This window comes from Hippocampus guttulatus, chromosome 9 (genome assembly GCF_054856545.1).
Source record: "Hippocampus guttulatus isolate MCC_2025c chromosome 9, RoL_Hgut_1.0, whole genome shotgun sequence".
NCBI lineage: Eukaryota > Metazoa > Chordata > Actinopteri > Syngnathiformes > Syngnathidae > Hippocampus > Hippocampus guttulatus.
The window spans coordinates 476,348-500,587 of NC_141269.1; the positions used below are offsets into that span (position 1 = coordinate 476,348).

The 24,240-nt window shown below is 49.0% G+C and overlaps 3 protein-coding genes across 6 annotated transcripts; all 3 read right to left on the reverse strand.

The window, feature by feature from the left end:
• Nucleotides 1–137: 137 nt before the first annotated feature.
• Nucleotides 138–8,919, reverse strand: LOC147199664 (UTP--glucose-1-phosphate uridylyltransferase-like). Of its 3 annotated transcripts, none has more exons than XM_086120735.1 (10): nucleotides 8,793–8,919; nucleotides 5,510–5,625; nucleotides 4,715–4,822; nucleotides 3,180–3,365; nucleotides 2,951–3,084; nucleotides 1,464–1,749; nucleotides 1,202–1,399; nucleotides 873–1,115; nucleotides 616–720; nucleotides 138–401 (listed from the first exon to the last, which is right to left on the reverse strand). In XM_086120735.1, exons 2-10 carry the CDS (start codon nucleotides 5,606–5,608, stop codon nucleotides 294–296), a joined length of 1,467 nt encoding a protein of 488 aa, XP_085976861.1. In that variant the 5' UTR covers nucleotides 5,609–5,625; nucleotides 8,793–8,919; the 3' UTR covers nucleotides 138–293. The 3 variants fall into 3 exon arrangements, with proteins under 3 accessions (XP_085976861.1, XP_085976860.1, XP_085976862.1); XM_086120734.1 differs by lacking the exon at nucleotides 8,793–8,919 and adding an exon at nucleotides 6,688–6,853; XM_086120736.1 differs by lacking the exon at nucleotides 8,793–8,919 and adding an exon at nucleotides 6,371–6,566.
• A 615-nt stretch (nucleotides 8,920–9,534) lies between these two features.
• Nucleotides 9,535–17,309, reverse strand: LOC147199665 (malate dehydrogenase, cytoplasmic-like). Of its 2 annotated transcripts, none has more exons than XM_086120737.1 (9): nucleotides 17,164–17,309; nucleotides 14,433–14,531; nucleotides 13,680–13,776; nucleotides 12,588–12,763; nucleotides 11,649–11,771; nucleotides 11,391–11,567; nucleotides 10,602–10,715; nucleotides 10,434–10,523; nucleotides 9,535–9,882 (listed from the first exon to the last, which is right to left on the reverse strand). In XM_086120737.1, the coding sequence occupies exons 1-9, from the start codon at nucleotides 17,215–17,217 to the stop codon at nucleotides 9,760–9,762; spliced, it is 1,053 nt and encodes a 350-aa protein (XP_085976863.1). In that variant the 5' UTR covers nucleotides 17,218–17,309; the 3' UTR covers nucleotides 9,535–9,759. The 2 variants fall into 2 exon arrangements, with proteins under 2 accessions (XP_085976863.1, XP_085976864.1); XM_086120738.1 differs by lacking the exon at nucleotides 17,164–17,309 and adding an exon at nucleotides 15,811–15,978.
• Nucleotides 17,310–18,342: 1,033 nt separating this feature from the next.
• Nucleotides 18,343–23,499, reverse strand: ptp4a1 (protein tyrosine phosphatase 4A1). The gene is made up of 6 exons (XM_086118998.1): nucleotides 23,320–23,499; nucleotides 21,245–21,812; nucleotides 20,927–21,019; nucleotides 19,715–19,845; nucleotides 19,559–19,633; nucleotides 18,343–19,295 (listed from the first exon to the last, which is right to left on the reverse strand). Exons 2-6 carry the CDS (start codon nucleotides 21,347–21,349, stop codon nucleotides 19,178–19,180), a joined length of 522 nt encoding a protein of 173 aa, XP_085975124.1. The 5' UTR covers nucleotides 21,350–21,812; nucleotides 23,320–23,499; the 3' UTR covers nucleotides 18,343–19,177.
• Nucleotides 23,500–24,240: the final 741 nt, after the last annotated feature.

A 24,240-nucleotide genomic window follows, 5' to 3' on the forward strand; every position in this document is an offset into this window, starting at 1 on the left:
CCGGAGAACCGCCGCCGATTCGCGAATCCCGAAGCCAGAGCTCACAAATGATCCGAGAACCGAGCCATTACTCCACGGACTCCATTCATCCCGTTTTCTGTCACTTCCTCCCAGGATTTCACAAAAAGAGCCTCAGGCAGACCGCAATGACTTTTCATTTATTGACCTGAAACACACGCTCGTGGACAGTTTTGGACCAAAACGGCCTGCTTGCGGGCCAGACGTCAACGTTGTGAAAAAGAGCACTTTTGCTTGGTTTCCCCGCCATCGTTTTTGTCGCCGTCCGCTTTTAGTTAGTGGTCCAGGATGCGGAGGTTTCCGGACACAATCTTGTTCTCCAGCATGGCTCCGGAGGGGATATCGATACGGTCGCCGTGGTTGGCGATGATGATCACCGTTCCCTGCCGGCAGAAAATCATACCTTGATGTCGCTTTATGTTTGGTGTGGTTCTTTGAAGGTTGAAAGGGAGCACGGCTTCTATGCTAAATCCGGTTCCCTCAGCTACGGCGTTTCGCTTGATATGTTCGCATTCAGCTCCGGACTTTGGTTCGCGTGGTTCCTTTCTGCATGAGGGGGGGAGGGGGGTGGGGGTGGGGGTTAGACTTTTCGCGTACCTTGAGTGAGACGTTTTTCCCAAAGGTGACGTCTCCCGACACAGTAAGGTGGTCCAGCTCCAGCAGGTCCGGGATGCTGTCGAAGCGGGTCAGGAAATCTTGGACCTGACGGCGACGGCGGAGGATAACATTAGCATAGCGCCGAATCGACGTGTGGCTAACGTGAATCGCAGGGAGCTGCAATCGCCGTGGCGTACGACGCGCAACGCGCCCGCGATCAAGCGCCCGCCATCAAGCGCCCGCGATCAAGCGCCGACCTTGGTGAAGCAGCCCCCCAGCTTGACGTGCGGCGTGGTGGGGAACTCCCTCTTTTGGCTCATGGTCAGCGAACCCGCGTCCAAGCTGTAGAGGTTGGACATGACCAGCAGCAGGTCAGAGGACGTCTTGACGGGCAGGAAGCGCGAGCGCGGCACGTTGACGCCCATGGCGTTGCGGAAACTCTTGATGGCCGCGCCGACCGCCGTCTCCAGCTGGATCACGTTCAGACCGCCCTCCAGCGTCTGGGCGGACACAGCGGGTCGCGTCACGCTACGCGGGAGCGGGAAGTGACGCGACGCCGTGGGGTGGGAGTGCGCGCGCGGGTGACCTTGGGATTGACGATGACCTCCATGTCCATGGCGTTGTCGTCGACTAGCCTCTTGATGGCGCTCAGCGAGATCCACAAGTTGTTGGTGTTGAAGATCTTGAACTTGGTGACCGACTTGAACTCGTCCACGTGAGCTTTGGGAACCTGCGCGATCTCCAGGAGCCTCAGGTGGTCTTCGTACTGAATCAGCGTACCGCCCTGGAAGTCACGCCCGCGGGAAGTCAGACCCCGGCAGGAAGCGCTCGGGGGAGCGCACGCGTACCTTGACGTCGGCGCGGGTCTTGTCGGTGACCTCCATGACGAACTCGCAGCGCCTGTCGGCCGGCTGGCCGATGAGGCGTCGGAGGATGCGGAGGTCGACGGTGGCGCCCAGATTGTCGATGTTGGACACGAAGATGTACTCCTTCCCGTCGTCCAGGAGTTGCCGGAGCAGGCCCGAGTTGGCCAAGCTGGCGTAGATGTCGCCGTGACCCGGCGGGTACCACGCCTCCGCGCTGTCCAAACTCTTGGCGATGGGCAGCAGCGACTCCTTGTTGATGCGCGGGTACCTAAGCGCCACACATACCGTCGAGGACGTTCAGGTGAGACCGCCTGTGCGTGTGTTGCGACGGTGTGTGTGCATATACAGTGGAACTCCTCTACAACAAAAACGGCACGGGCGAAAATACCCCCTAGTGTGAAAAAAATGTTCATGCATGAAAGCCAATCCCACTTTTCTGCTCCCCCTACGACGAAAAGTCCGTCGTACGACATTTTTTCTCTGCTCTTGCCTCGCAACGAGATTCACTACAACGAAAACGAGCCTTCCGCAAAAGTCTAATCCAACAGCGACCTCCGCCGCTTCGTTCGGAAACGGCAAAAGCAACCACCACACCGGTTCACACACGCGCAGTAGTCCGGGAAATATTTGTTATTGTTCGTTTCAGACGCAGCACCAATGGCGACAAAACGGACCTTTGCAGACCAAGGAGTTCAGAAAAGAAAAGCTTCCACGCTTGAAGACAGGATAAAAGTCCTAAAAATGAAAGATGGAGGAAGCAAAGTCAAAGACATGATGCAAGAAATGGATGTCAGTGAAAGTGAATGCTGATTGTCAATTTCGCAATTTCTTTCCGTTTTTCGTTTTCTTTCCACGCTGCCTATATGAAGTGTCAAATAAGTGTATGCTCATATTTATGCACGATGGGAATAAAAATAAAGAGTACACACATATGCTTTGTGTGCGTGTGTTTACATTCATTCATTCGTTCATTCATTTTCCGAACCGCTTTATCCTCACAAGGGTCGCGGGGGCTGCCGGAGCCTACCCCAGCCGTCATCGGGCAGTAGGCGGGGGGCACCCCGAACCGGTTGCCAGCCAATCGCGGGGCACACACAGACGAACAAGCATCCGCGCACTCACTCACGCCGAGGGGACAATTCAGAGTCAACCATCCGCGCTCACACTCACAACAAGGGATCATTTGGAGTGCTCAGTCAGCCTGCCATGCATGTTTTGGGAATGTGGGAGGAAACCGGAGTACCCGGAGAAAACCCACACTGGCACGGGGAGAACATGCAAACTCCACACGGGGAAGCCGGAGCGGGGATTGAACCCACAAGCTCTGCACCGTGAGGTCGACGCGCCAACCGCTAGACCGCCGGGGGCCGCCTGTGCGTTTGCTGCCCCCTGTTGTGAAAAATCTCTTGCCGCAAAGATGATTTTGTTGTAGAGGAGTTTCACTGTACATTGCGTGCGCACGTCTGTACCTGCTCTGGTTGAAGGTGTGTATCCTGAGTCGGTGATGTTTGTACTTCTGAAGAATCTTCCTGGTTTCTTGGTCCGTGTTGAAGGAGTTCATCAGCACCAGAGGGACGTCGGCATCGTAGGTCTTGTTCAAATGCTGCAAAAACGGGGCGGGCGCACAAAAGCAACAAGGAGAAGGAAGGGGGGGATGGGAGGAGGGCGACAAAACAGGAGCCCCGTGGTCTCGCTGACCTCGATCTGCTTGACGGTGAGGTCGAGGAAGGTGTTTTCGTTGCGCACGCCGATGAGACTCTTGGGGCCTTTGCAGCCCATGCTGGTGCCCAGGCCGCCGTTGAGCTTGACCACCGCCAGCTTGTTGAGGCACGCCGCCACGTCCGCCGGCACGTCGGCCGCCACCATTTCCTCGTACGCCACCACCTCAACAACACAGGAGCTTCCATCACGCGGGCGGGGGCTTTGTTTTTCGATCCGGCGGGCGGGGCTGAACAATGAATCCATTTCAAATTGACGCGGCAATTTAGTAGTTTGGATCAAAACGTCAATGAAGATTTCTTACTACCCCCCCCCCCCCGCCCCCCGCCACAGACTGCGATGCGACCCTCCCTCAGGATCTGACATCCGCTTATTGTAACTTAAACAATGCCCTACCAAACTTTCACCCGCAATAATCGCAAGTGCCCTTTGGCTGTTTGTTGATTCATATTTCTATATGGATGCCTTTTTATGCAATTCAGTTTTGCCGCCCTTTTTTTTTTTAGCTGCGTGTGCGCTGCGCGTTTGCACTGTGGTTGAAACAAGAACAACAACACACACGCACAGTATACTTTCATACAAACCACGCTTTGTTTTGAAAACATCGCTAGCGCTAACGCTAAAGTCAATGGGGGATCGCATATGCAAATGCAAAATTGGCATGGACTTCGGGAGTGGCAGTCCGACAAATAACGAATATTCACAGACAACGGCTGCAGAAACACACACACAGAGGTAAGCTAACGCTACTCTCAAAGGCACAAATTCTTCCCAATGTGTGAAGAAAACGATTCCCGTGACTAGAGTTCAATCACAACTTTTTTCTGTTGTCATTTGAAGTGGCAACAATAATGCAAGCAATACAATAAAATAATCTGTGGCTTTATCACTTGGAACTTTTTACAAAACCATGATACGGAAACATGCGGACCACACTTCTCTAGCACTCAACTTATCTCGACACGAGTTAAGTAAGTACACGAAGCATAAATATACACAGTATGTTGAAAAATAAAGCCGGCCGAGATGATGAAATGGAGTTATTTGTTCAGTCTCAGTTTGGAATTTCGTAAACACACGACGACAGACGACAAACACGGTGAGACGTGGCGATGGGCGCGCGCCGCCACCGGACCCGAGGTCGGCCGGGCGGGCGGGCGGCCGGCCGCCAGGTTGCGTCCTGACCCCGGCACGCGTTGCGGCGCGCCAAGGCCAGCAGGTGTCCAAAGGTCTCATGCTCGCCACCCGAACGCGATCGACTATTCCTGGCGCTGACCTTCAGTGGCGCCGCCGCTATTCCAGGAACGCGCGTGTTACGCGCGCCGTGTTCATTTAAAGGGCCGGTGCCCCTTCTTTCTTCACCGCCGAGAGTCAAAATGGACACGCAAACAACAAGCAACCGTGGCGCCATTGTTAAGGATAGAGGTGGCCGGATCGCTCGACTACAATTGTATATGTGTGCGTTTTGATGACGGAGGCTCTCCACGCTGTGCTTTTTCATCGGGGTTACTCACGGCTTCCTCAGGCGGCCGGCTGATTTTGGCCCAGTCCACTGCAGGACCCTTGACCTGCAGGAACCTGTGGAAGAGCCTCTTGAAGCCCTCAAAGTCTTTCTTGCAACTCTGAAAGCACGACAAGACAAAGCAGCGCCTTCAACAAGACGACGAGTCACCGCGTTACTCAAGTCATAAGCTCGCGTCGAGGGAAAAGACACACCGAGCAAATCTGACATTTGGTCTGAAGCTTCCATTTTATAGTCAATCCCAGGATTCCTTTCATCCCCACACCTCTCCAAAACAAATGGCCAGTTTTACTTCGATGGAGAAAAGGAGTGGGCCCAGAACAGAGCTTTGAGGCACGCCCTGGTTAGCTGGGGGGCAGGGAGGGGCGGGGGGGGGGGGGGTGAGTGAGAGATGGAGAGAGCTGAACCACTGATGGTGAGACGGGCAGCCGAGGAGGACCGTGCAGGATATTGTGTCGAAAGCAGCGGTTAGGTCAAGGAGAACGACGACGCTAATGTGTCCGGAATAGGCAGCCATATTATTTTGATAAGGACGGTCTCTGTGAAATAATTGATTAAGTCGTCGGTTAGTGGTTTCAGTTTATTTATTTATGTATTTATTTGTGTGTGTGTGTGTATGGGGGGGGGTTGTTAAAAATAAATAAATATCTGTCGTTTTTCAGTATCTGTCCAAATATTGAAATTTTCTTTCTTGCCAGAAAATCAACAACAATTAAAAAAAAAGAAAAAAAAGCTTGTGTTGAGTCGGACTACCCGTTCGGGGTTTTGGTGTGACCTTTCCACTGACCTGCGCGTGGGCGTCGCCCGCGGTGGCGGCGAGCTCGTCCAGCTCGCGGCACATGGACTCCTCGTGCTGCTGCCGTAGCTTCTCCTGGAACTCAGTCATGGTTCCTGCGGTGAGGTCTGCGCGCAGGAAGTGCACAAAGACTGAGCGGGCGCCCCGACACACATTTGCATTTATTTACGTTTGATTTCATTGGAAAAGTCAGATACAAGGTCAGACTGATGATCTGTTAATGAGGTCAAGGAGGCTCTGACACTGACCAACACTCCTGCCTGGGTGATAATAAGATAAGATAAGATAAGATATCCTTTATTTGTCCCACACTGGGGAAATTTACAGCCTCCAGCAGCAAGAATGTAGGCAGAAAGAAGAAGAAAAAACAAACAAAAATACATCACATATGCTCCACTGCAAAATAAATCTATAAATACATACATGCGTAAATATTGTGTCGACCGTCCATACACAGTACCAGTCAAAAGTTTGAAAACGGCTTCAAATTCACATTTTGAGGTCAAGACGATCAACACTTCATCATGCAGAGATGCACCGACGCGGTTTTAGAACACGTACGGTCGTTCTTTTTTTTTTCTTTTTCTAAAAGGTCACAAACAATGCTGGGAAATGGAAAACACATGCATGATATCAACATTAATAACACCGTGAAAAAAAATACGGCCAAAACTGAACTATGATCTAGCAGAGCTTTATGGGATAAAACCCTCATTTAAAAAAAATTTTAAAAAAATTGGAATCAAGTCATACATTTTCTCGAAAAAAAAGGGTTGTTCTTTCTGAAAAAAAATATTTTCAAAAAAGTTATTCCTTGGAGGGGAAAAAAGTGTTCAAGGCAGTTTGACTGACCTCTTCGTTCTCGTTTTGGACGCTACTCTTTTTCAATTCACGACCTCAACACTCTGCCACAATCACTGACTCCAAGTCGCCTCACTCCTGGTTGAAAAAGTTAGCCAGGGACACCGCACTTTTTATCCACTGATTTGCTACGACGTCACGCGTACGCCACCGCATCGCCCGAGACGGCTCGGTACCGACGTCACTCAAGCTCCCCCCAACTCGGAGCGGATTCTCATATGCAACGCTGACCGAGAGAGTCAAAGAATCGAAAGAATGACAACCTTTTAGTGATGGGTGGGGGGGGGGGGGGGGGAATAGCAACTCACCCGCCACCGTCAGAGTCGACATGGCGTCACGGCCGCGATTTTCAGGCTGACGCGCGCACGCCGGCCAAAAGCGACTGAGCGAGGGGGCTCACTCAACTCAACTCGCACACTCGCGAGCGCCCAAGGGTTCCTCCTCCTCCTCAGCGCAGAGGAGGATCCCCGATTGACAGCTTGACAGCCGTGCCCACAAGCGTGCCGGCCAATCACGTACAGTGAGAAACAAGAAAAAAAAAACATCTTGGGGGGGAGGGGGGGGGGGGTACCCCCTGTCCGTGAGGTTGGCAAATTACAGTCATACCTCGGTTTTCGAACATAATCCGTTCCAGAAGGCCGTTCGAAAACCGAAACCACGCTCTTTAAAATAAAATCTTTATTGAACACGTCTGCTCACAATGGAACGCTCCCCGAGGAAGCGGCGCTTCCTCACGTGAGGAAGGCGAGAGGAGTCACGTGGCGCAGTCAAGTGCGCTCAGGTTGGTCGAGAACCGATTTTCCGTCGTAATCCGAGGCATAAAAATGTTGAGAACAGAGACGTTCGAAAAGCGAGGTTCGACTATACTTCAGAAAAGACACGAGGATTCAAATGATTCATCCCGTGCGTGAAATTTGATTGCCCCCGCCCACCGCGACAACATTCACACATCTCGCGTACACTCGTATTCATAATGATGCGGCTCCGAGACAAAGAAAGCTATGTTGTTGTTTTATCTTTTTTAAAACATACACTTTATTCATTTGTTTCCCACTGAAGCAAATACAAACGGATCTGTTCGGACTGCGCCCCTTCTCAACTGCGAGAGAATAATGCGGCAAATCAGAAAATCAAGTGAATGACATCAACGGTCTCCTACAACAACACAGAACAACCAGCAAAGTACAAAAAAAAATAATAATAGAGTAAGATTAAAGTGCAGAATTGAGGAGGCAAGGATTCAAAGAAAAAAAAAGGCGGCACGGTGGCTCGATTCCTGGCTCGGGCCTTCCCGGGTGGAGTTCGCATGTTCTCCCCGTGCCTGCGTGGCTTTTCTCCGGGCACATTCCAAGAACATGCACGGGTAGGTTCATTGATCGCTCTCAATTCTCCATCGGTGTGATCGTGAGCGGTTGTTTGCCTTTGCGCGACTGGCTGACAAAACCAGTTCGGGGCGAACATCATCAAACGAGAACGTCTGCGCGTCGAGTCGATTGTGTCGTTTCATGTGCATGTGGCCAAATTTACTTTCATTTATGTTACTTGTAAAAAAAAAAAGAAAAAGGGGCGCCTCCATCTTAAAACAACTTATATTTAAGGCTTTTTTTTCATTCATTTCAGAGCAACTTTACAATGCTCCCAATTTGGTCCAAAAGTTGCTACGGTCCATAAATCGCATTTGCTCCGTAATTTTTTTTTATTTTAATTAAGTTTATTGACTTTGAGATTTGAGACTATTTCCAATCCTAAAATCCAACGTTTTCAAGGGTTAACACTTTTGAACAATTTCAAAAGATTGATTTCAGCTAATTGAGGACTGATTTTTACAGTCACTGATCGAATGCCTTTGGTGACTTGGGAAAGCAGAAATTAATATTTTTGAAGTTAGAAATATATTGTTGAACACGCGCGCGCGCGCACACACACACACACACAATAATAATGTATTCTTTCTCCGAGTGGTTTTAGGTTTTTATTCATTTAAAAAAAAATTTTTTTTACCCTTAGAGAAGGATTAATTAAAATCCCACTCTGGATAAGAGTACGCTATTCGTTTTGACTTTGGAAACCTGAATTTATGTTGTGACGTGAGCATTTATGTTGACATTTAAACCGGGCCACCCACAAAGTGTCATATTTCAAACAGTCAACAGAAGCGATACAATATTATCATTTTCTACATTAATTGTCTTTTAAAAAAAACGTCACACAGTTTTTTAAAATCAAATATCCACAGTTTTTGTTTTTCGTCTTAGGTCATTTTTTTCCCTACACTGAAGTTTCAAAGGGTCACAAATTTGCATGTAGCCGATATCGTTTTATTCATCTAAAATCCGTGCACCTGAGAAAATGGCGAGTGCAAACGCTGCCACGTCCGCGCACGCGGGGCGCAACAATTTGCAGAGTTGCTCACCTCAAGATTCGAGGAAGCGATCTCAGCATCTGGAAAGGCAACGCACCGACTGGGAGCTAGCTCAAGTACAGGTATGCGCTAGCTTAGCTTTCACAAGACGACCACACCCCTTCTGAGGAGTCATCGCGGAAGTGGCCGTCTGACCGGAGCTGATTGGTCGGATTGTCCTGTCAATCACGGTTAAAAGGGCGCCTTCTGCCGGATGTTCCACTTGTTTCGTGTCTCATTGAAATACTCGAATGGGAAAAGTATACGGTTTCACAATTTGGTCAGTTAAAGATCCCGCAAAACAATTCGGAGAAGTGTGTGAGTATTGTCTTTAGTTTACCTTCGTAACAAGCCGACACATAAGGAGCGTCGGTGCCGAAAGGTTAGTCTTAGCCGTCAATCTCTTGACTCTTTTCCAAGTGGTTAACATTCGTCGAAAATAACTTCATTTGAATACATGGAGAATTTAATCGTTTGTAAAGTTTGTCATTTTTTTTCAGTTTTGAATGTCAGAGTCACCGAGTGTCAGTGGTGATTGGTGACACTTGCCTGTCAATCATGACGAGTCTCTTCCCAGCGGTGTGAGTATTTCGAAAGACGGAACCCAACAACCAGTTCCTAAAAGCTTGGATGAAAAGTGAACATTGAAATCCCGTGAGGAAAAGAAATTTCAGACTGAAATATTTTTGAACATTTTTTTTTTTGGGGGGGGGGGGGGTCTCACTTTAAAACAATACATCACAATTAAAGAACATTTTGTGGTTAAGCCTGATGGTTTTATTATTATTTTGTTGCTGACGAGTGTTTCTACCAACACCAGATTGTGATGACCGACGGCTTTGAAAGGTCTGTGGAGAACAAACGCACGCGCTCGCACGTGGACATGAAAAGCGCAGGTGAGGGCGGGACACGCGGGCTTGTCTGGGCTCCGTCTTCACAGCCGGGAGCGGCCGTGGCTAGCGGGGGCGACCGGGCTCGGTCACTGGGACAGGAAATCCAGGGCGGTGTCTCGCTCCTCCACCAGCTCGGCGGCCGTGGCGTCCATCTTGGCCCGGGAGAAGTCGTTGATGCTGAGGCCGTCCACCACCTTCCAGCTCTGGTTCTGGAAAACATGTGACGAGTTGCAAATATAGAGAAAAGTTTTTATATTTTATTCTTTTTCCGGTAATTAACTTATTGAATGGCACCCTTTTTCACCGGAGCAAGCCCCTCAACCCCTCACATTTTACTGAATTTTGACTGATTTGCCAGGCCCACAGAATTTTACGTTCTACGGCTCTATGAACCTGTCAGAAGAAAGGTGAGGCTCTCTTCTTTCAGCAGAAAAAAAAGGTTGTTTCTATCTTCCCTTTTCGTTGGCAATCAGCATTAGAAAATTGCTCAAAGGCCGATTTTCTTCCGAAATCCAGAGAAAATGAGCTTTTTTTTTTCAAAGCGTGCATTTCAAGTTTGACACTATTTTTTGCTTTTGTGACAGCTCAAATACCTCAACAATGGGTTCCTCCTACAAAACATTATAAAAAATGTCTTTATAGCAAAATAATTTATTTGCACGCATAACTTTGCTGCTGTGAATTGGGAATTTCTCCATTGCGAGACTAATAAAGCTTTTCTTATCTTATATCATGGGATAACTTGTGTTTCTGTACTGACTTTGATCTGGACGGGGAAGGAGTAGATGAGGTCTTCTGGGATGCCGTAAGAGTTTCCTCCGGCATACACCCCCATGGACACAAATTCACCCTGAACAGACGAAAAAAAAAAAAAAGAAGCATCATGAACAAACTGCAGAAGAAGAAGAAGAAGAAGACCCGCTCTGACCTCCTTGGTGCCGAACCAGAGGTCCCTCATGTGGTCGCAGATGGCCTTGGCGGCCGACATGGCGCTGGACAGCTTCCTGGCCTTGATGACGGCGGCGCCACGCTGCTGCACCGTCTGCGCCGACGCAATGACGACGACAAGGTGAGAAAACTCGCCGTCATCTGGAGAGCACGTGATGAAAACTGCCGCGGCCGTCGGCAAAATTGTTGAGGGGAACGCCGAGCGTAAAGCACAATTCTCACCGGGGTCAATCATTACCCGTCGGTGCCGCCACGCCGGTATTACTCGCCGATACTGACAACCGATACCTCGTGTACTTTTGATACGATTCTGAAATTGCATTGAACACGGCGACAAACAAGCTTTGCGTCCGACGCGGACAATGATTCGCCGATGCGTCACGGCGCCGCGGTGTAGCGCCAACGACCGGCAAGGAGGACCCGATATCAGATTTTTATTTTTTATTTGCCTCAAGTATCGGCAAACTCCACGAGAAACGCGATAAAAGAAAATGAAGTTATTATTAATTTGAATGAATAAAATGAATTCATCCTCAAAATAAAGTCGGAAAGGGCCGATACCGACGCCTGGTATCGGTACTCGCCCATCCCTATCGATAGTAATATTAATCATAATGAAATTTTTAAAAAAAATGGTCATGTCAATAATGTCATACAAGATATTGAAATAGCATATTTTAAAAGACCATTTTAAATACCAATGTGTCATATGTTAGGATGAAGTCATTCTTAAGATTAAAACAATTTTTTTGTTGTTGTTTTTGCTCACCGAGATGAAGGCTCCCCTGAGCCAAGCGTCGTCCTTGACGCAGTCGTACGCGGCCGCCTCGGCGCCGCGCACGTTGACCTTGGCGTGGTGAACGTCCGGGTACTGCGTGGAAGAGTGGTTGCCCCAGATGATAACGTTCTTGACCTTGTCCGAGGACACGTCGCAGCGCAGCGCCACCTGCGGTCAAAGGAGGAGGAGGAAGAGGAGCAGCCGCGCCGCGCTTCTCCTCGCGCGGTTTGGCCGTTAGCGTTGGCACACCTGCGAGGAGGCGCGGTTGTGGTCCAGCCGGGTCAAGCAAGAGAAGTTTTCCTTGGGGATGGACGGAGCCGACTTGGAGGCGATCAGGCAGTTGGTGTTGGCCGGGTTGCCCACCACCAGAACCTCGACAGAGAAGCAACGCGATGAGGGTCCGAGCGCCGGCCAGTCGCCGTCGTTGCTTCGGAGCGGCCGGCCGGCTTTGCCGTACGATTTGGACCTCCGCTCTCTGGCGCCGCCCGCCACTTTTAACTCATTCGGTTCCAGCCAATTCAGTCTGAGAAGACGTTCAAAAACGTCTTTGGGAGTGAATGAGTTAAGGCCGGGTGACACGGGCGCAACGTCATATCCCGAAATTTATGGCAAATATCTCCGTCACCAGATAAAAACAAAATTAGTTGCGGTTCAGTGAAGACGACACTTGAAAAAACAAAAAACAAACAACATTAACATTCTGTTAACAGCAGAAGAGTTTGTTCGGCGTGTCTGCGATGTGAACTGTCCGAGCCTGTGTCTCGCGTTGTGAAGCTCCCCATACGATATTTTGCACTTTATTACTTTTTTGGAATCCACAGAAAGAGAAAGTGGAAGTCAGGGAACACACAAGTTGCTACAGAAAGTGGACGTCAACAAGGACAAAAGTGCTACTTGTGAAATGACTGTTGTAAAACAACAAACGTACTGACTGTCACCCCCCCCAAAATATTTTTCAAAGTATTATCTCTATCGAGGAGTAAACAGCTATAAACATCCATCCATTGATATTCAACACCGCTTCCCTTGAACAGCAAAAGTCTCTTGGATCCGAATCCAAGACTGAACAGGAAGTCGGCCATTTTGGAAAACTTTACCAGCAGGTCGAGGTCACGTGATCTGCAGGGGCGGCTTTGACCTCCTCGCAACTCCTCCCGCGCACCCCCCCTCGTTCACGTCTGCGCTCACCTTGACCGTCTTCTTGGCAAACTTGTCCAGGGCGGCGCCCTGCGTCTTGAAGATGGCCACGTTGGCCTTGAGCAGGTCCTTCCTCTCCATGCCCTCCTTCCTGGGCATGGAGCCCACCAGGATGGCGGCATCCATGTCCTTGAAGCCCACCTCCACCTTGTCGGTGGGGATCACCTCTGACGGGGAAGGGGGGGGGGGAGATTTCGGCCATGGGCGTCACGCCAACTTGATTTGCATCGTTAGCATGCGAGGAGGGCAACGTGTCGCAGGCCTTCGGGAATATCCTCGCCGAAGACGTCCACTCCATGCAAAATGTCGGCCCCGATCGAAGTTTTGTGATGAGTAACGTGTTTTCCGAAGAGGCTAACGCCATTGTCCAATTTCATGGGCTTCTTACTGGTCCTCGAGCCATGAGGAAATGAAAAATAGTTTTGGAAGAACCTACGCGCAGCGGCGACGGAGGTCACGTCATCGACGTTGTTGTAAGATGACCAAAATCAATCAAAACTAAAGACTCGAAAACGGTGGAGCAGCACATGTAGACAAAGAGAACAATACTCCCGAGGATACGCTTCACCCTTGACGGAAAATGACTCGTGTTATGGCAACTTACTGCGTCGTCGTCGCAGATGTTCAACAAGTTCTCCGAAAGCCGAATCGATTATCACAAATAAATACCGATTCATCGGATAGTGTATCAGTTTGATGGACCGTGACACCTGGAGTATGTCGTAATGCTTGAAGCGCGTTATTAGGAGCTCGCGAGCTAAACGTGTACGTCGGGTGACCGCCATGACGCAAAAGCGTCCCCATCGGAGGCTCGAACCGAAGATCGGAGGACAAAACAAGATTCCAGAAGCTTCCCCGAAGGTCGATGATAACAAGCGCGCCGTCGTCATTATCGAGGCGGACTTCGGTCGCGGTTCACCGCCCCCCAGCGATCCCCGCCGCCATTGGCCGGCTTCCGAGCGCGCCTCCGACCGCCCCCCCCCTCGCCGGGTCAACGCACTCAAAGCGGCCGGCGTAGTCCTTTGCGCCGTTACTCAAAGCTAAGCCCCGGGGGGGGGGCGACCGCTAACAAGGACGGCTCACCCCTCAGCAGCGGGAGGGCGCAGTCCTGAAGCTCCATCACCACGCCGTTCAGCACCGGCAGCATGGGCGGGATGTCCAGCAACACCAGGACCAAGGGCTGACGCACACAAACGCAAACACAAGCGTGACCTTTTGAACTCTCCTCAAGCTCAAAGGGCTTCACGTGCCCACAGTTGACAAATATTAACGACCGTAACCCTCCCGAGGAGAGGGGGAAAAAAAACAAGGCCGTAGATGCGAGGATGGGTGTGAGATAAATATTTATTGCTACTTTTTTTTTTTTAAATCAAAACTCGTTGCCATGAAATTTTGTGTTGGCTCAGCTTTTTTTTTGTTTTCCAAACGGTGTCCGGAGAGAGCCCCCCAATAATGAAACTCTACGAGGAATTGACCCCCCCCTCAGAAGGGTTTCAAGTTGCCTCTACACGCCACAAAGATGGCGCCACGGCACAACTTTGTTGAAATGAAGCTCCTCAACTCACTGACCTATGACCGATCACATACTAGCATGCAACAGCAAATCTCTTTTGTCTCGTTTAGAACTGGACCTCCAACGAACAATTACTCGAAGAATGGATGAATCCTTTTTTATTATTAATCGAGTGACATTTTAAAAAAAAAATCTTCCTTTCACCCAAACAGGACGTTATTCGAAACAGAGCTCTTTTTTTTTTGTATTCTAAACACACACGAGTCTTTCCATACTTTCAATCCATTTGTGGAGCCGGCGTCCCGTTACCATGGCAACCTCACCTGCTCCTTCCCAAAGACGTCGCCCTTAGCGATGCTGTAGAGCAGCGAGTAGGCGATCTGCCCGGCGGCGCCGGTCACCACAACTCGGATGGGATCAGCCTGCGGGCAAGCAAAGGCGGCGGCTCTTCATCCTCCGGTCAGACGTCGCCCGGCGCCCCGCAAATCGGAGTGATACGAGAATGGGGAGACCAACGGGGAGCGCGTGGCCAACCTTGTTCTGACGGCTTGCGTCAGATGGTGTCACTTGATATTCAAATGACTTTGGCTAAATTTAGAAGTGAGACGCCGCGTCTCTTGCCCGCGCATGCGCCAAAGTGGAACCGGTCGGACTAAGACGGCCTTTGGGCGTGGCGCTCGTCTCGGACCAAAGTTCGACTGGGTACGATATTAGGTTTGGCTCGCGTTGCTCGAACTTTAAGGGCGCGCCGAGACGCCCTTGCGCACCGATGTCCATTAACGACCACTCTAGGGGCGCCTCATCGATCGCAACGGGGAGCGTCGTGGTTGGCATCCAGTAAATCTTTCTTCCCAGTTCTTCCTCGCATGACCCGAGGAAAACCTGCGCTGGCGATCCAGGCAATGCTCGGAGAATGAAATGAGACCATTCATAGGCGTTGGGACGACGTTGCGCGTTTGCACAACGGAGCACACGTCTCTGATTAAAAAGTTGACCGGAAGCAAATTTGAACCACGTCCTCTCTCTTTTGGTTCTGCTTCACAGTTGCGACGACTTGATGCGCAAATGATGAGATGCCCAGTCTCCTCCCGGCCGCAGTGTACACTCAAGTCCGTTCGGAACCACCCGAAACAAGACGACTGCACGTCTGCACGATGATGCGCACGTCTCCGATTTAAAGCGTGCCTAAGTGGTGCCCATCTTACACTCGGCTTCGGTTACATTTTAGAAGACGCAAGACCGCCGCGTCCAACCTTCCACGAATCAAGTGGCTCGGCATCGCTCACTGACAACGATTCAATGTGCCGTCCCTCGCATTGTGACCGCGTGGCATGTGAAGTGACATTTGTTCGACGGTTTTTCCTCCAGCCGTCCCATTTTAAAATGAAGGGGCTTTTCTTTTTCGCACGATCGCGTGACACAAGTCTGGTGACGTCACCAGTGTCCCAATAAATACTTTCAACTTTCACCGAGCCACTGTTTCGCCGCGCAGTATTTTTGCCGCATCTTCCGTTCGTGTGATTGCGTCACACAAATGGGTCACGATGGACGATGGAAAAATGAATTAAATGTCATTCAGACACGTTCTTGGAGGCGGCCCTTTTGTTTGGAGCACTGTGAAGCTCGCAAGGAAAAAGAAGCGAAAGGACGTCTGTCGCGATGTTTGGGTTTGTTGGAAGGAAGTTGAAACGTTGTTCTTACCATTTCAGACGACGACGACGAGGAGCGAGGAGAGGATGGTGGAGGACTTAGCCGCTTGGAGGCTTGGGGGTCACCTCTGTCGAAGACTACGCCTCTTTACTCGCGCGCGTCATGTGGGACTTGAAGTCTTTTAAGGGAGCAAACGCCTGCCACCCCTCCACAGAAAGGACTTCATGTCCCATGAGGCACTGCGGAACCCATCCCGCGCCTACTGCTCCAAACTGGGCTCGTGATCAGGAAATGTAACGCTACGTGAAATTAAGTACATAATCGAGTAGCTATAATACCAATACCAATACTACTACTACTAATAACAATCATAATCATCATCATCATCATCATAACAATAATAATATATCAAAATGTAAAACTTCGAATACAGTATATGCGTGTGTTCATGTGTTCATCCCCTTTTACTACTCAGTTATTGATAGTTTAGTTTATTTTTATCATAATGGCATCCTGGGAAGAAAAATTCCGTCGCTATAGTTCATTCATTTGCTTTACATTTTTTCGCTTGAGTCCATGTTGCGTTAGCGACATCACGTGGCAGATATTAGGACTGCAAGATAGGGAGACGGCAGGCAGGCAGGCAGGTAGGTAGGTAGGTAGGTAGGTAGGTAGGTTCAACAAAATTTCAGGTGAAAGAAAATCTCAGCAAAACATGTTGAAAGTAATCAATAAATGTATAGTAATTGTGTTGTAAGAGAGGCATGTGTGTGCATGGTTGCGTTAAGCGGCATTAGCGTACTTAGCGTCCTTTAAGAACCTGACAGGCGCCGTGGCAGCAAGTGCCTCCTGAACCGCCTCACCTCTCACCCGCACCATACGACTACTCCAATTACACTCCCAAATAAAAACCACCACACACAAACAGTAATAAAGTGGGAAAGGTATGAATATGGAGTCCCAGCGTCTGATGTGATCTTAACGCAAGCCCGGTTTCCCGAGAACAGATTTGACCAGGTCTTAATAATACAACCATTTTCTATCACATCTATCCACGAAGAGTACGGCTTTGTATTAAGTCAATGGGGATGATATTTCAAATACTCCGTATCCTGTTTGCATTTATTTTGAAAGAAACCACCGGATATGGTCAGTGGTACTAAAGCAAAATCTTGACCAAGGAGTCAGCAGGTGAACGCGTGTACCACGTGACACTACACTAGAAAGTCTAGTTTACAAATTCATTTGGTGACTTCCGGGAGCAACAACGGCGGAGGCGAAAAAAAGCGGCAGTGGTGCATTCACGGACCCCGCACTAAACCGTAAACGGCAGCGGCAAACTCGCGATGACGTCCATGGAGGCAGCACTGACGGAGTGGTGCGTTCACGGATCGCGGGACTGACCTGCGACGAAAAGGCCCGTGCCATCAGATACATGGAGGTCAGCAACGTCAACATAATTCTTCAATCACGTCCGCTCAGCACAGATGAATATGCGAATATGAAGATGACGGCCACGTCCTCCTTCCCGCCACCAAGAAAAGACAGATGGACACGGGGACATAGAGCTGCGCATGCGCAAATTCCTGCCTCAAGGTGATGCGACACACATACACACACGCACGCATGCACGTACACACACACACACACGCACACACTCGTCTAGTCTGTAATGAGATTTAAAGAATAAAAATAGATGCTACAAAACCGTTTTTGTGTCATTGACTGTGTGTTTTCAACTTTTCAATTCTTTCTTTTTTTTTTTAAACCAGACTACAATGATCAACTTTTGGAAACAATTCCATTGAACTGCAGTACTCTCATTTGAACAGGTGAACAGTGACCAAAAACAAAAATACGAAAATCCTATTTCGATTTTTTTTCCCATAGAATATTGTTATGAGAACGTTCTTGAATGGACTATATGTATTTAAAAAAAATCTTGATCCATCTTATTAATTTTGTATGGAGAACTTCAAATCTTATTGGAGTTGGTAAGGGAAGAAAAGTCCTAAGAAGCCTCATGCGCGAGTCTAGGCACGTGATCATCATTCTCTCAAGATATTAAAACGAATCTTGCAATATTTTGGATGACAGTCACGTCGGAAGCCGTGCCTGATGAAGGCATATTAACGCTTCCGACGTGGCCATTAATCAAAATATTGCGAGTTTCGTTCTCGTATATCCAGACTATGATTATCATATTTTCACAGACGTGAATTTTAGGGGAAATCTTTTATGTTCTTTGTTCAATCAGTAACGGAATGTTGTCACTCCAGGAGGGAAATATGGACGGGCAACCTTGTCACTAGCGTAGAGCATGCGTGACGCCAGTGAGCAACGATGAGTTAAATATTTTCTAATTATCAAAATACGTTCCGGTCCGAAGTAAAAAGTGTTTATATTTAATTTTAGGCTTTATTCTGGCCGCAGTTCATGATTTACGTTGGGCATTTTATTCCATAATGCATGCACGTGCAAGTCAATACTGTATCTCGTGTCATTATGGCAACATGCTGTTCGTAGCATTGCGCCGACATCTTCATTCGAACGTGCGCATGTGTATAAACATACAAGCGGGTGTGGAGGTTTGTCACTTTAATAGAATACCCACCAGTCTGTCAACAGGTACAACTTTGCCGCTCACGTACTAAATCACTCACGTCCATCGAGAAGATATAAATAGCCAACCAAGAAGAAGCGTCATCACCAAAGACATCAAATCATCAAGTATTAAGTTAGGGACATCAAATGAAAAGGCGTACAAAATATCGCAGATGGGAGTCCAGTTCGCGAGGGGGGGGGGGGGGCACAAACAAAACCACATTGTTAATTAGTAAACAGAAGCAAAGAATCAGCTTTGAGACTCTCAAAATGGGACAAGACGGCCTTGACGCCAAGCTGCTGAGGAGGGAAAGTCCTTTTGGCGTTTGTTTCATCGCCTTGAACTCCCATCTCGTGGTCCATGTACTCTAGCGCTTTGATCCTCACTGGTAAGCGCGCTAGTTGACCCGTCCGCAACCCGACGAGTAGCGCCACTTGGCACGTCTCACACCCTACCACCAGCATCAACAGTAATCGCACAGTTGCTCTCCTTATTGTTAAGATCAACAAATACGTAAGGGCAAAGTAACTATTGTCAAACAATCCAATGTTTTGCTAGTCGTTATTGGCATTCCCAAATTTAGGAGTGTTCCAAGCCCCCGGTCCCAACTGTGGGGTTGAGAACACGCATTCATGTCACGGTAACTTTTGAGGTGGCGAGTGTTTGCGCTTAACAGAGAGGACAAAATGTGTCGTCGTACACGGATCTTAAGATGGCCGATGGAGGAAACGCCGACGCGGTTTTCCCCATGAGGAGTTGGTCATTTGTGGGCTGTGAGACAAAGGCGTCAGTCATGTCGCCGCCATCGTCGTCCTACTGGATGCAGCAGTTGTTGCGATGGCTGTTGGAATCTTTGAAGCGCAGCCGCATCTTTGGACGATATTTCTCCAGGTAGAAGAGCTGCTTGCTGTTGAACGCGCCGCGACGCTTCCTGGGCCACACGCAGGGGGGGGGGGGAGATATTCAACATTCAAGCAGCCACACAACGCAAAGTTTTAGCATGGAAGCGGTCGTATTCGGAGGACAATGACTGAGCGCGGCTTCTATTTGACATCTTTACACATGCAGCGCTCACTTGTGTCCCCATTCTGAAGACATGAGGAAAATACGCAATCGGCCTTGACAACCGGGCTCACGTTCTCGAACATTGTTCGGGAAGGTTAACGCGAAGAAAACGCTGCCAATGTGACTCACTGCCGGATGAACTGCACGGCGTCTTCGTACTTCATGCCGCACTCGATGAGGGCGAGGGCGACCAGGACGGGAGCTCTGCGGGGGAGGGGAAAGGGGGGTTGGAAGGGCGAGACGTCCGAGCGGGAGGCGGCGAGGAGGTTGCGGCCGAGCGCTCACCTGCCGAGGCCCGCCACGCAGTGCACGGCCACGCAGCAGCCCGGCTCCTCGCGGAACTTGAGCTTGAGCAGGTTGAGCCAATCGTCCACAATCTGGTTGGAGGGGGGAGCGCCGTCGTCAAACGGCCAGTCCTGCGCGGGAACCGAGAGAGAGACACAGACAGCCACCCACAAAATCAAAAGCGGCTCGCACTTTTCACACGTTTAGAATGAAAACAAAAAACAAAAATGCAGGATGAGCAGAAGTTGTGAAGAGTCCACTATTGGTACCATGGCTCCCTCTACGGGTACAGGAGAGAATTGCTACCATAGCTCAAGAGGACGATTGCATTGTTTGTGAAACTTTTCTTTTAGGGTAAAGTGCCCTTGGATGATTTTCATTTTTGGTAACCCACACCCACCTCGGCCCTCCATTTTATTTATTTATTCTATTTTTTGGCCATCACTGGCTGCAGATGATCACATGACATGGCTTGTCCAATCGGCGCCGCGGGAAATTTCGTTCGCTCAGTCGTCACCGTGTGACCGTCGTGATAGTACGTCATACAATTGGGGAAAAAAATGTCACTTTATTCACTTTTATTTTCAGTTTTTTTATGAATGCGTGTTCTTTTTTTAATGTCTCGAATGTGTAAGAAAAAAATCTCACTTTTATTTTTAATTTGTATTTCATCATATTTCTTTTATACATATTTCATATATTTTTATTTTCACTTTTTTCCCACCTGACAGATTGGTTAAAAAAAAACATTATTATTATTACACTAATATTTTCAGATTAAAATAACCCATTGCTTTGGTGATTCAAAGACGAGTCATTTTAAATCTGGTTATTTCTGATAAGTTTGACGATACACCGGGATCCCGTTTCGGTTCACCTTTCGCAACTTGGCACACAGCGAGGTGTTGTTGTTGTTGATGTGTTTTAAACGAGAGCCTTCAGAGTGACAGCACGTTGCGCCACAATACCGCCGGTTACCTTCGTTGTTCCAGTCGAGCAGAGGGAACGGAAGCTGTTGCCTTTGCTTGTGGGCAGTTTCGAAGCGTTGCTGCTTCGTGTGTGTGTTAAGATGTACTTTTTTGGGGGGAAGCTTTAGAATTCATGCAACAGTGATGCTTTGAAATGTAATTTCAGTCACACCGACGCTCATTTCCTCGAGCCCGCCTCCAGCATCTCGCACGAGACAGTTTGCGCTAAACCGGCGCGACTCACCAGGACTTGAATTCCCTCTTTCACCACCGGAGCGGCGTCATACGTGGCCTCGCACACCCTCACCGCCGTGGTCACGCCGTATTTCTTCAGCTCCTGCGGGTGACAGCGCACGTCAAACGCGAAAGGAGGCGGGCGCTTGAGTCGCTAGAGTTAGCAACTTCCCAGAATGCCCCCGGCAAAGCGGCCACAAATCACCCGACGCCAAATTACTCGCAAATTTTGAATGGCGTCTTTTAGTTTTTCTCAAATTTAGCCTAACTTCTTGCACGATGCTACGCGACAACGATGCGTCAACACAAGGAGCTGGATGAGGCTCACCTCGATAAATTTGTTGAGGGTGGCGTTGGTGGGGTTGTGAGTGATGAGGAATCTCATGTTCTTGTAGGTGATCTCCACCGGCGCGGGTCTGTTCATGCGCGCCATGGCAACGGGAAGGAGAAGGGAGGGGGGGGGGCAAGGTGGCTTTGGCACGGGCAGGGGAGAGCAAGAGACGCTGAACGTAAACAGTTTGGCGTGGAGGGACGGGAATCCTCTGGGCGGCAACGGGGAGGAGGGCGTCTCGTCGGGGGACCACTCAGGGCGTGGCGGGCGGGGCAACAAAACGAGGCGGCTTCCACCTTGTTCTTGGCCGGGCGGGAGCCGACGGGGAAGGGCGGTGCGCAGCGGGTCAAGTTACCCCATCCAGGCCGAGTGGTCGCCGGTTGCGGGAGGCGTCCCGCTCGTGCCGACCTCGGGGGGTTCCCTCCTCCTGAGGCACGGGCGCGTCCGGGCGGTCGTGGAGTTGGCCCGTTCACTCGTCTGCATAAGCGGCGTGCTGAGCCTGGCAGTAGTCTCCGCTGCCCTTCAGAAACTCCATAAATGTGCGACCCACAACACCACAGAACTGCTGCAGGGGGGGGGGGGGGGGGTGACATCAACAAAATATGTTTTCAACGAAGCGTGACGATATAATGTTTTATCGTCTCCTGTACAAGTGGAAGCTTGACTCACGAGTGGCCCAACGGGGGATTTTATTTTTTTTGTCTAGCTTTACAGAACATTCTCTCTCACAGTGTTAAAAAATTAAAAACAAATTTAAAACTAAACAGTGCACTTTGCATTTGTGTGTAGGTATGGACCGGCGGGTAGAGATACCAGCCTTATTTTATGGTATTGGTACTTGCCACTGCGGCCGATAGTAAGGTTGACGAACGGGACATTAAAAAAGTGATTTGTTTTTGGGGTGGGGGGGGGGGGGGTGTTAAAAGTGCTTGTGGTATTGGTACTCATATTGGTATCCCGAATAAGGTTATTTACTTATTTTTATTTTTTTAAGGGCGAGGGAGTGACTATTTACTTCGGGTGTCAGTCCCCTGCAATTAGTGGTGGGAAAACAGGAACAACTAATTCATTCCAACTTACGAACACTTCAAGATACAAAGTCTTCTGGAAGTTGTTCGAAAGGCGGAGAGTGTCTCTACCTGCCCCCGACCCCGTCGATGGCAACTGAAAAACATTCTCTTCATGAGACGGTGTTCCTAATGAAGGGTCTCGCCGAGCACGAGCGAAGTAGTGCGCATGCTCCGTTTGGCCCACTCGTTCAATGAGGCTCATTTGCATGGCGGCAGCTTGACGTCATCGCCTACAAACAAGCCCCGCCGTGATGTCACCGCGGCCGACAAGTGTGTCATCAAGCTCTCGACCCCAGCCTCTAGTGCTTGACTCAAAGTTGACATTCAGGGCGCCCTTGTCTGGTTCGTTTTATAACACTTACATCGTCTTGTCTCGCGGCAAAAACGCGTCAGGAGAACGACCGGCGAAATCCCCCATTGTCCGGTTCAAACTGCATCTGGGCAACATGGCGGCTCAAGTGACAAAGAGGGAAGCGGGAGACGCCATATGCCGACACTGCGCGCACGTCTCGAATTCGTCACAGCGGGTTTTCGTGTTGTCCTATACGAGTTGTGGCTGAATTGTCAAAAAGAAAGCACAGCGGATACCTTGTCCTTCGTGCCGCCGCCATGTTGAGGAGTCCGTCACGGGCCCCGCAAATGGAATGTCGCCGAACATGGCGCCTCGAGAAAACCACGGTTGAGGCCAAAAAAAAAAAAAAACCTCCCCGAAACGCTATCAATAAACGGAATAGCCTACCCGTTTTGATCCAATACAAAGAAGGCGAATCACGCTTTTGGAACAGCTCGAGCCAAGCTTCCGCCATCGGCTTCCGATGAGCGAAAAAAATCGCCTCCTTTTAGTCGTTCGTTTTATTAACATTTGCAACCTTCAGACGGAACACAATTACAACGAGGCCTAATTTTTCTCCTTTTCTTTTTAATCAGGCTGACACTCGTTCTGGTAGAAACTTCACACATACAGAAAAAAACAGGACAAGACTTAAAAAAAAGGTTACTCACTGGGATATGCTTACTCATTGAAGACTGTAACTTAATCATACAGCCGGTCCTCAGGGGGGGAAACGTCAAGCGATTAAATACTTCTTAACCATTCGAGTCCGTCGTTTACGTGTCCGAGCGGAGCCCAAAGTCTCCTCTCTGGAGAAAGCAAAGCCAAGTACTTCCTTTCGTGATCTTCAAAAGAAAATATTACCCCGAGCCTAAAACGGCATTAGCGTCAAAATAAACCAACCTAGAGTAGTGTCCTGTTGTTATCTATTCCTATTTAATAATGTTATATTTATTATTTTCTCTCAATGCATTTGTTTCTCTTCAGGGGGCCCAGTACGACTTTATTTTGAAGGCATATCCGGGGTATGTCGTCACTTCCTCTGATGCAACCTTGATGAAGCTCCTCAAACCGCACCCTGAGAAAAAAAGTCACGTTTCTCATGTTACAAATCAAATGCCCTGCAAATAAAAAAATATGCATGCATATACGAACAAAAAATATAACTCTAATCACCTTATCTATTTTGTTAACCTCTGCTGTACGGTAGGCGAAAGTGCCATTTAAAAATGTGAAACAAATAAATACACATCAAATATATTTTCAGACCGAGGACAGACATGAAGGTAGCTGGTGTGAGAAAAGAGGTTGCACTAAACGGGTTTAGATGGAGGCAACTGATTCGTTGTGGCGACCCCTGAAGGGAAAAGCCGAACTGAAAAGTAGAAAAAGAAGACACGTTTGTGTTTTGGTTTGAAACCCACTTGATACAGCGCTGGTCAAATTCACTGCACAAACCTTGATTAAAAACAACAACCATACATTTCTTTCTCTATTTTCTTTATAGTGTATATTCAAATGACTAATAAACTCCAAAACGTTTTATTCATATGCACAATGTTTAATCTATTTTTTTTCTCTTTTAAATCATG

What these genes read in the sequence shown, in the direction of transcription:
- ptp4a1 (XM_086118998.1), bottom strand. Translation starts at nt 21,349, where the DNA reads ATGGCGCGCATGAACAGACCCGCGCCGGTGGAGATCACCTACAAGAAC. An exon ending in CCCTCAACAAATTTATCGAG is followed by an intron (nt 21,020 to 21,244) that starts GTGAGCCTCATC and finishes TGTCACCCGCAG; the next exon opens with GAGCTGAAGAAATACGGCGT. An exon ending in GCCGTGCAGTTCATCCGGCA is followed by an intron (nt 19,296 to 19,558) that starts GTGAGTCACATT and finishes CGTGTGGCCCAG; the next exon opens with GAAGCGTCGCGGCGCGTTCA.
- LOC147199665 (XM_086120737.1), bottom strand. Translation starts at nt 17,217, where the DNA reads ATGTTGACGTTGCTGACCTCCATGTATCTGATGGCACGGGCCTTTTCG. An exon ending in ACGTCTTTGGGAAGGAGCAG is followed by an intron (nt 13,777 to 14,432) that starts GTGAGGTTGCCA and finishes TGTGTGCGTCAG; the next exon opens with CCCTTGGTCCTGGTGTTGCT. An exon ending in CCTTCCCCGTCCAGATCAAA is followed by an intron (nt 9,883 to 10,433) that starts GTCAGTACAGAA and finishes CATGTTTTCCAG; the next exon opens with AACCAGAGCTGGAAGGTGGT.
- LOC147199664 (XM_086120734.1), bottom strand. Translation starts at nt 6,709, where the DNA reads ATGTCGACTCTGACGGTGGCGG. An exon ending in CACACCTTCAACCAGAGCAG is followed by an intron (nt 1,750 to 2,950) that starts GTACAGACGTGC and finishes TGTGGCGCTTAG; the next exon opens with GTACCCGCGCATCAACAAGG. An exon ending in GGAAAAACGTCTCACTCAAG is followed by an intron (nt 402 to 615) that starts GTACGCGAAAAG and finishes TTCTGCCGGCAG; the next exon opens with GGAACGGTGATCATCATCGC.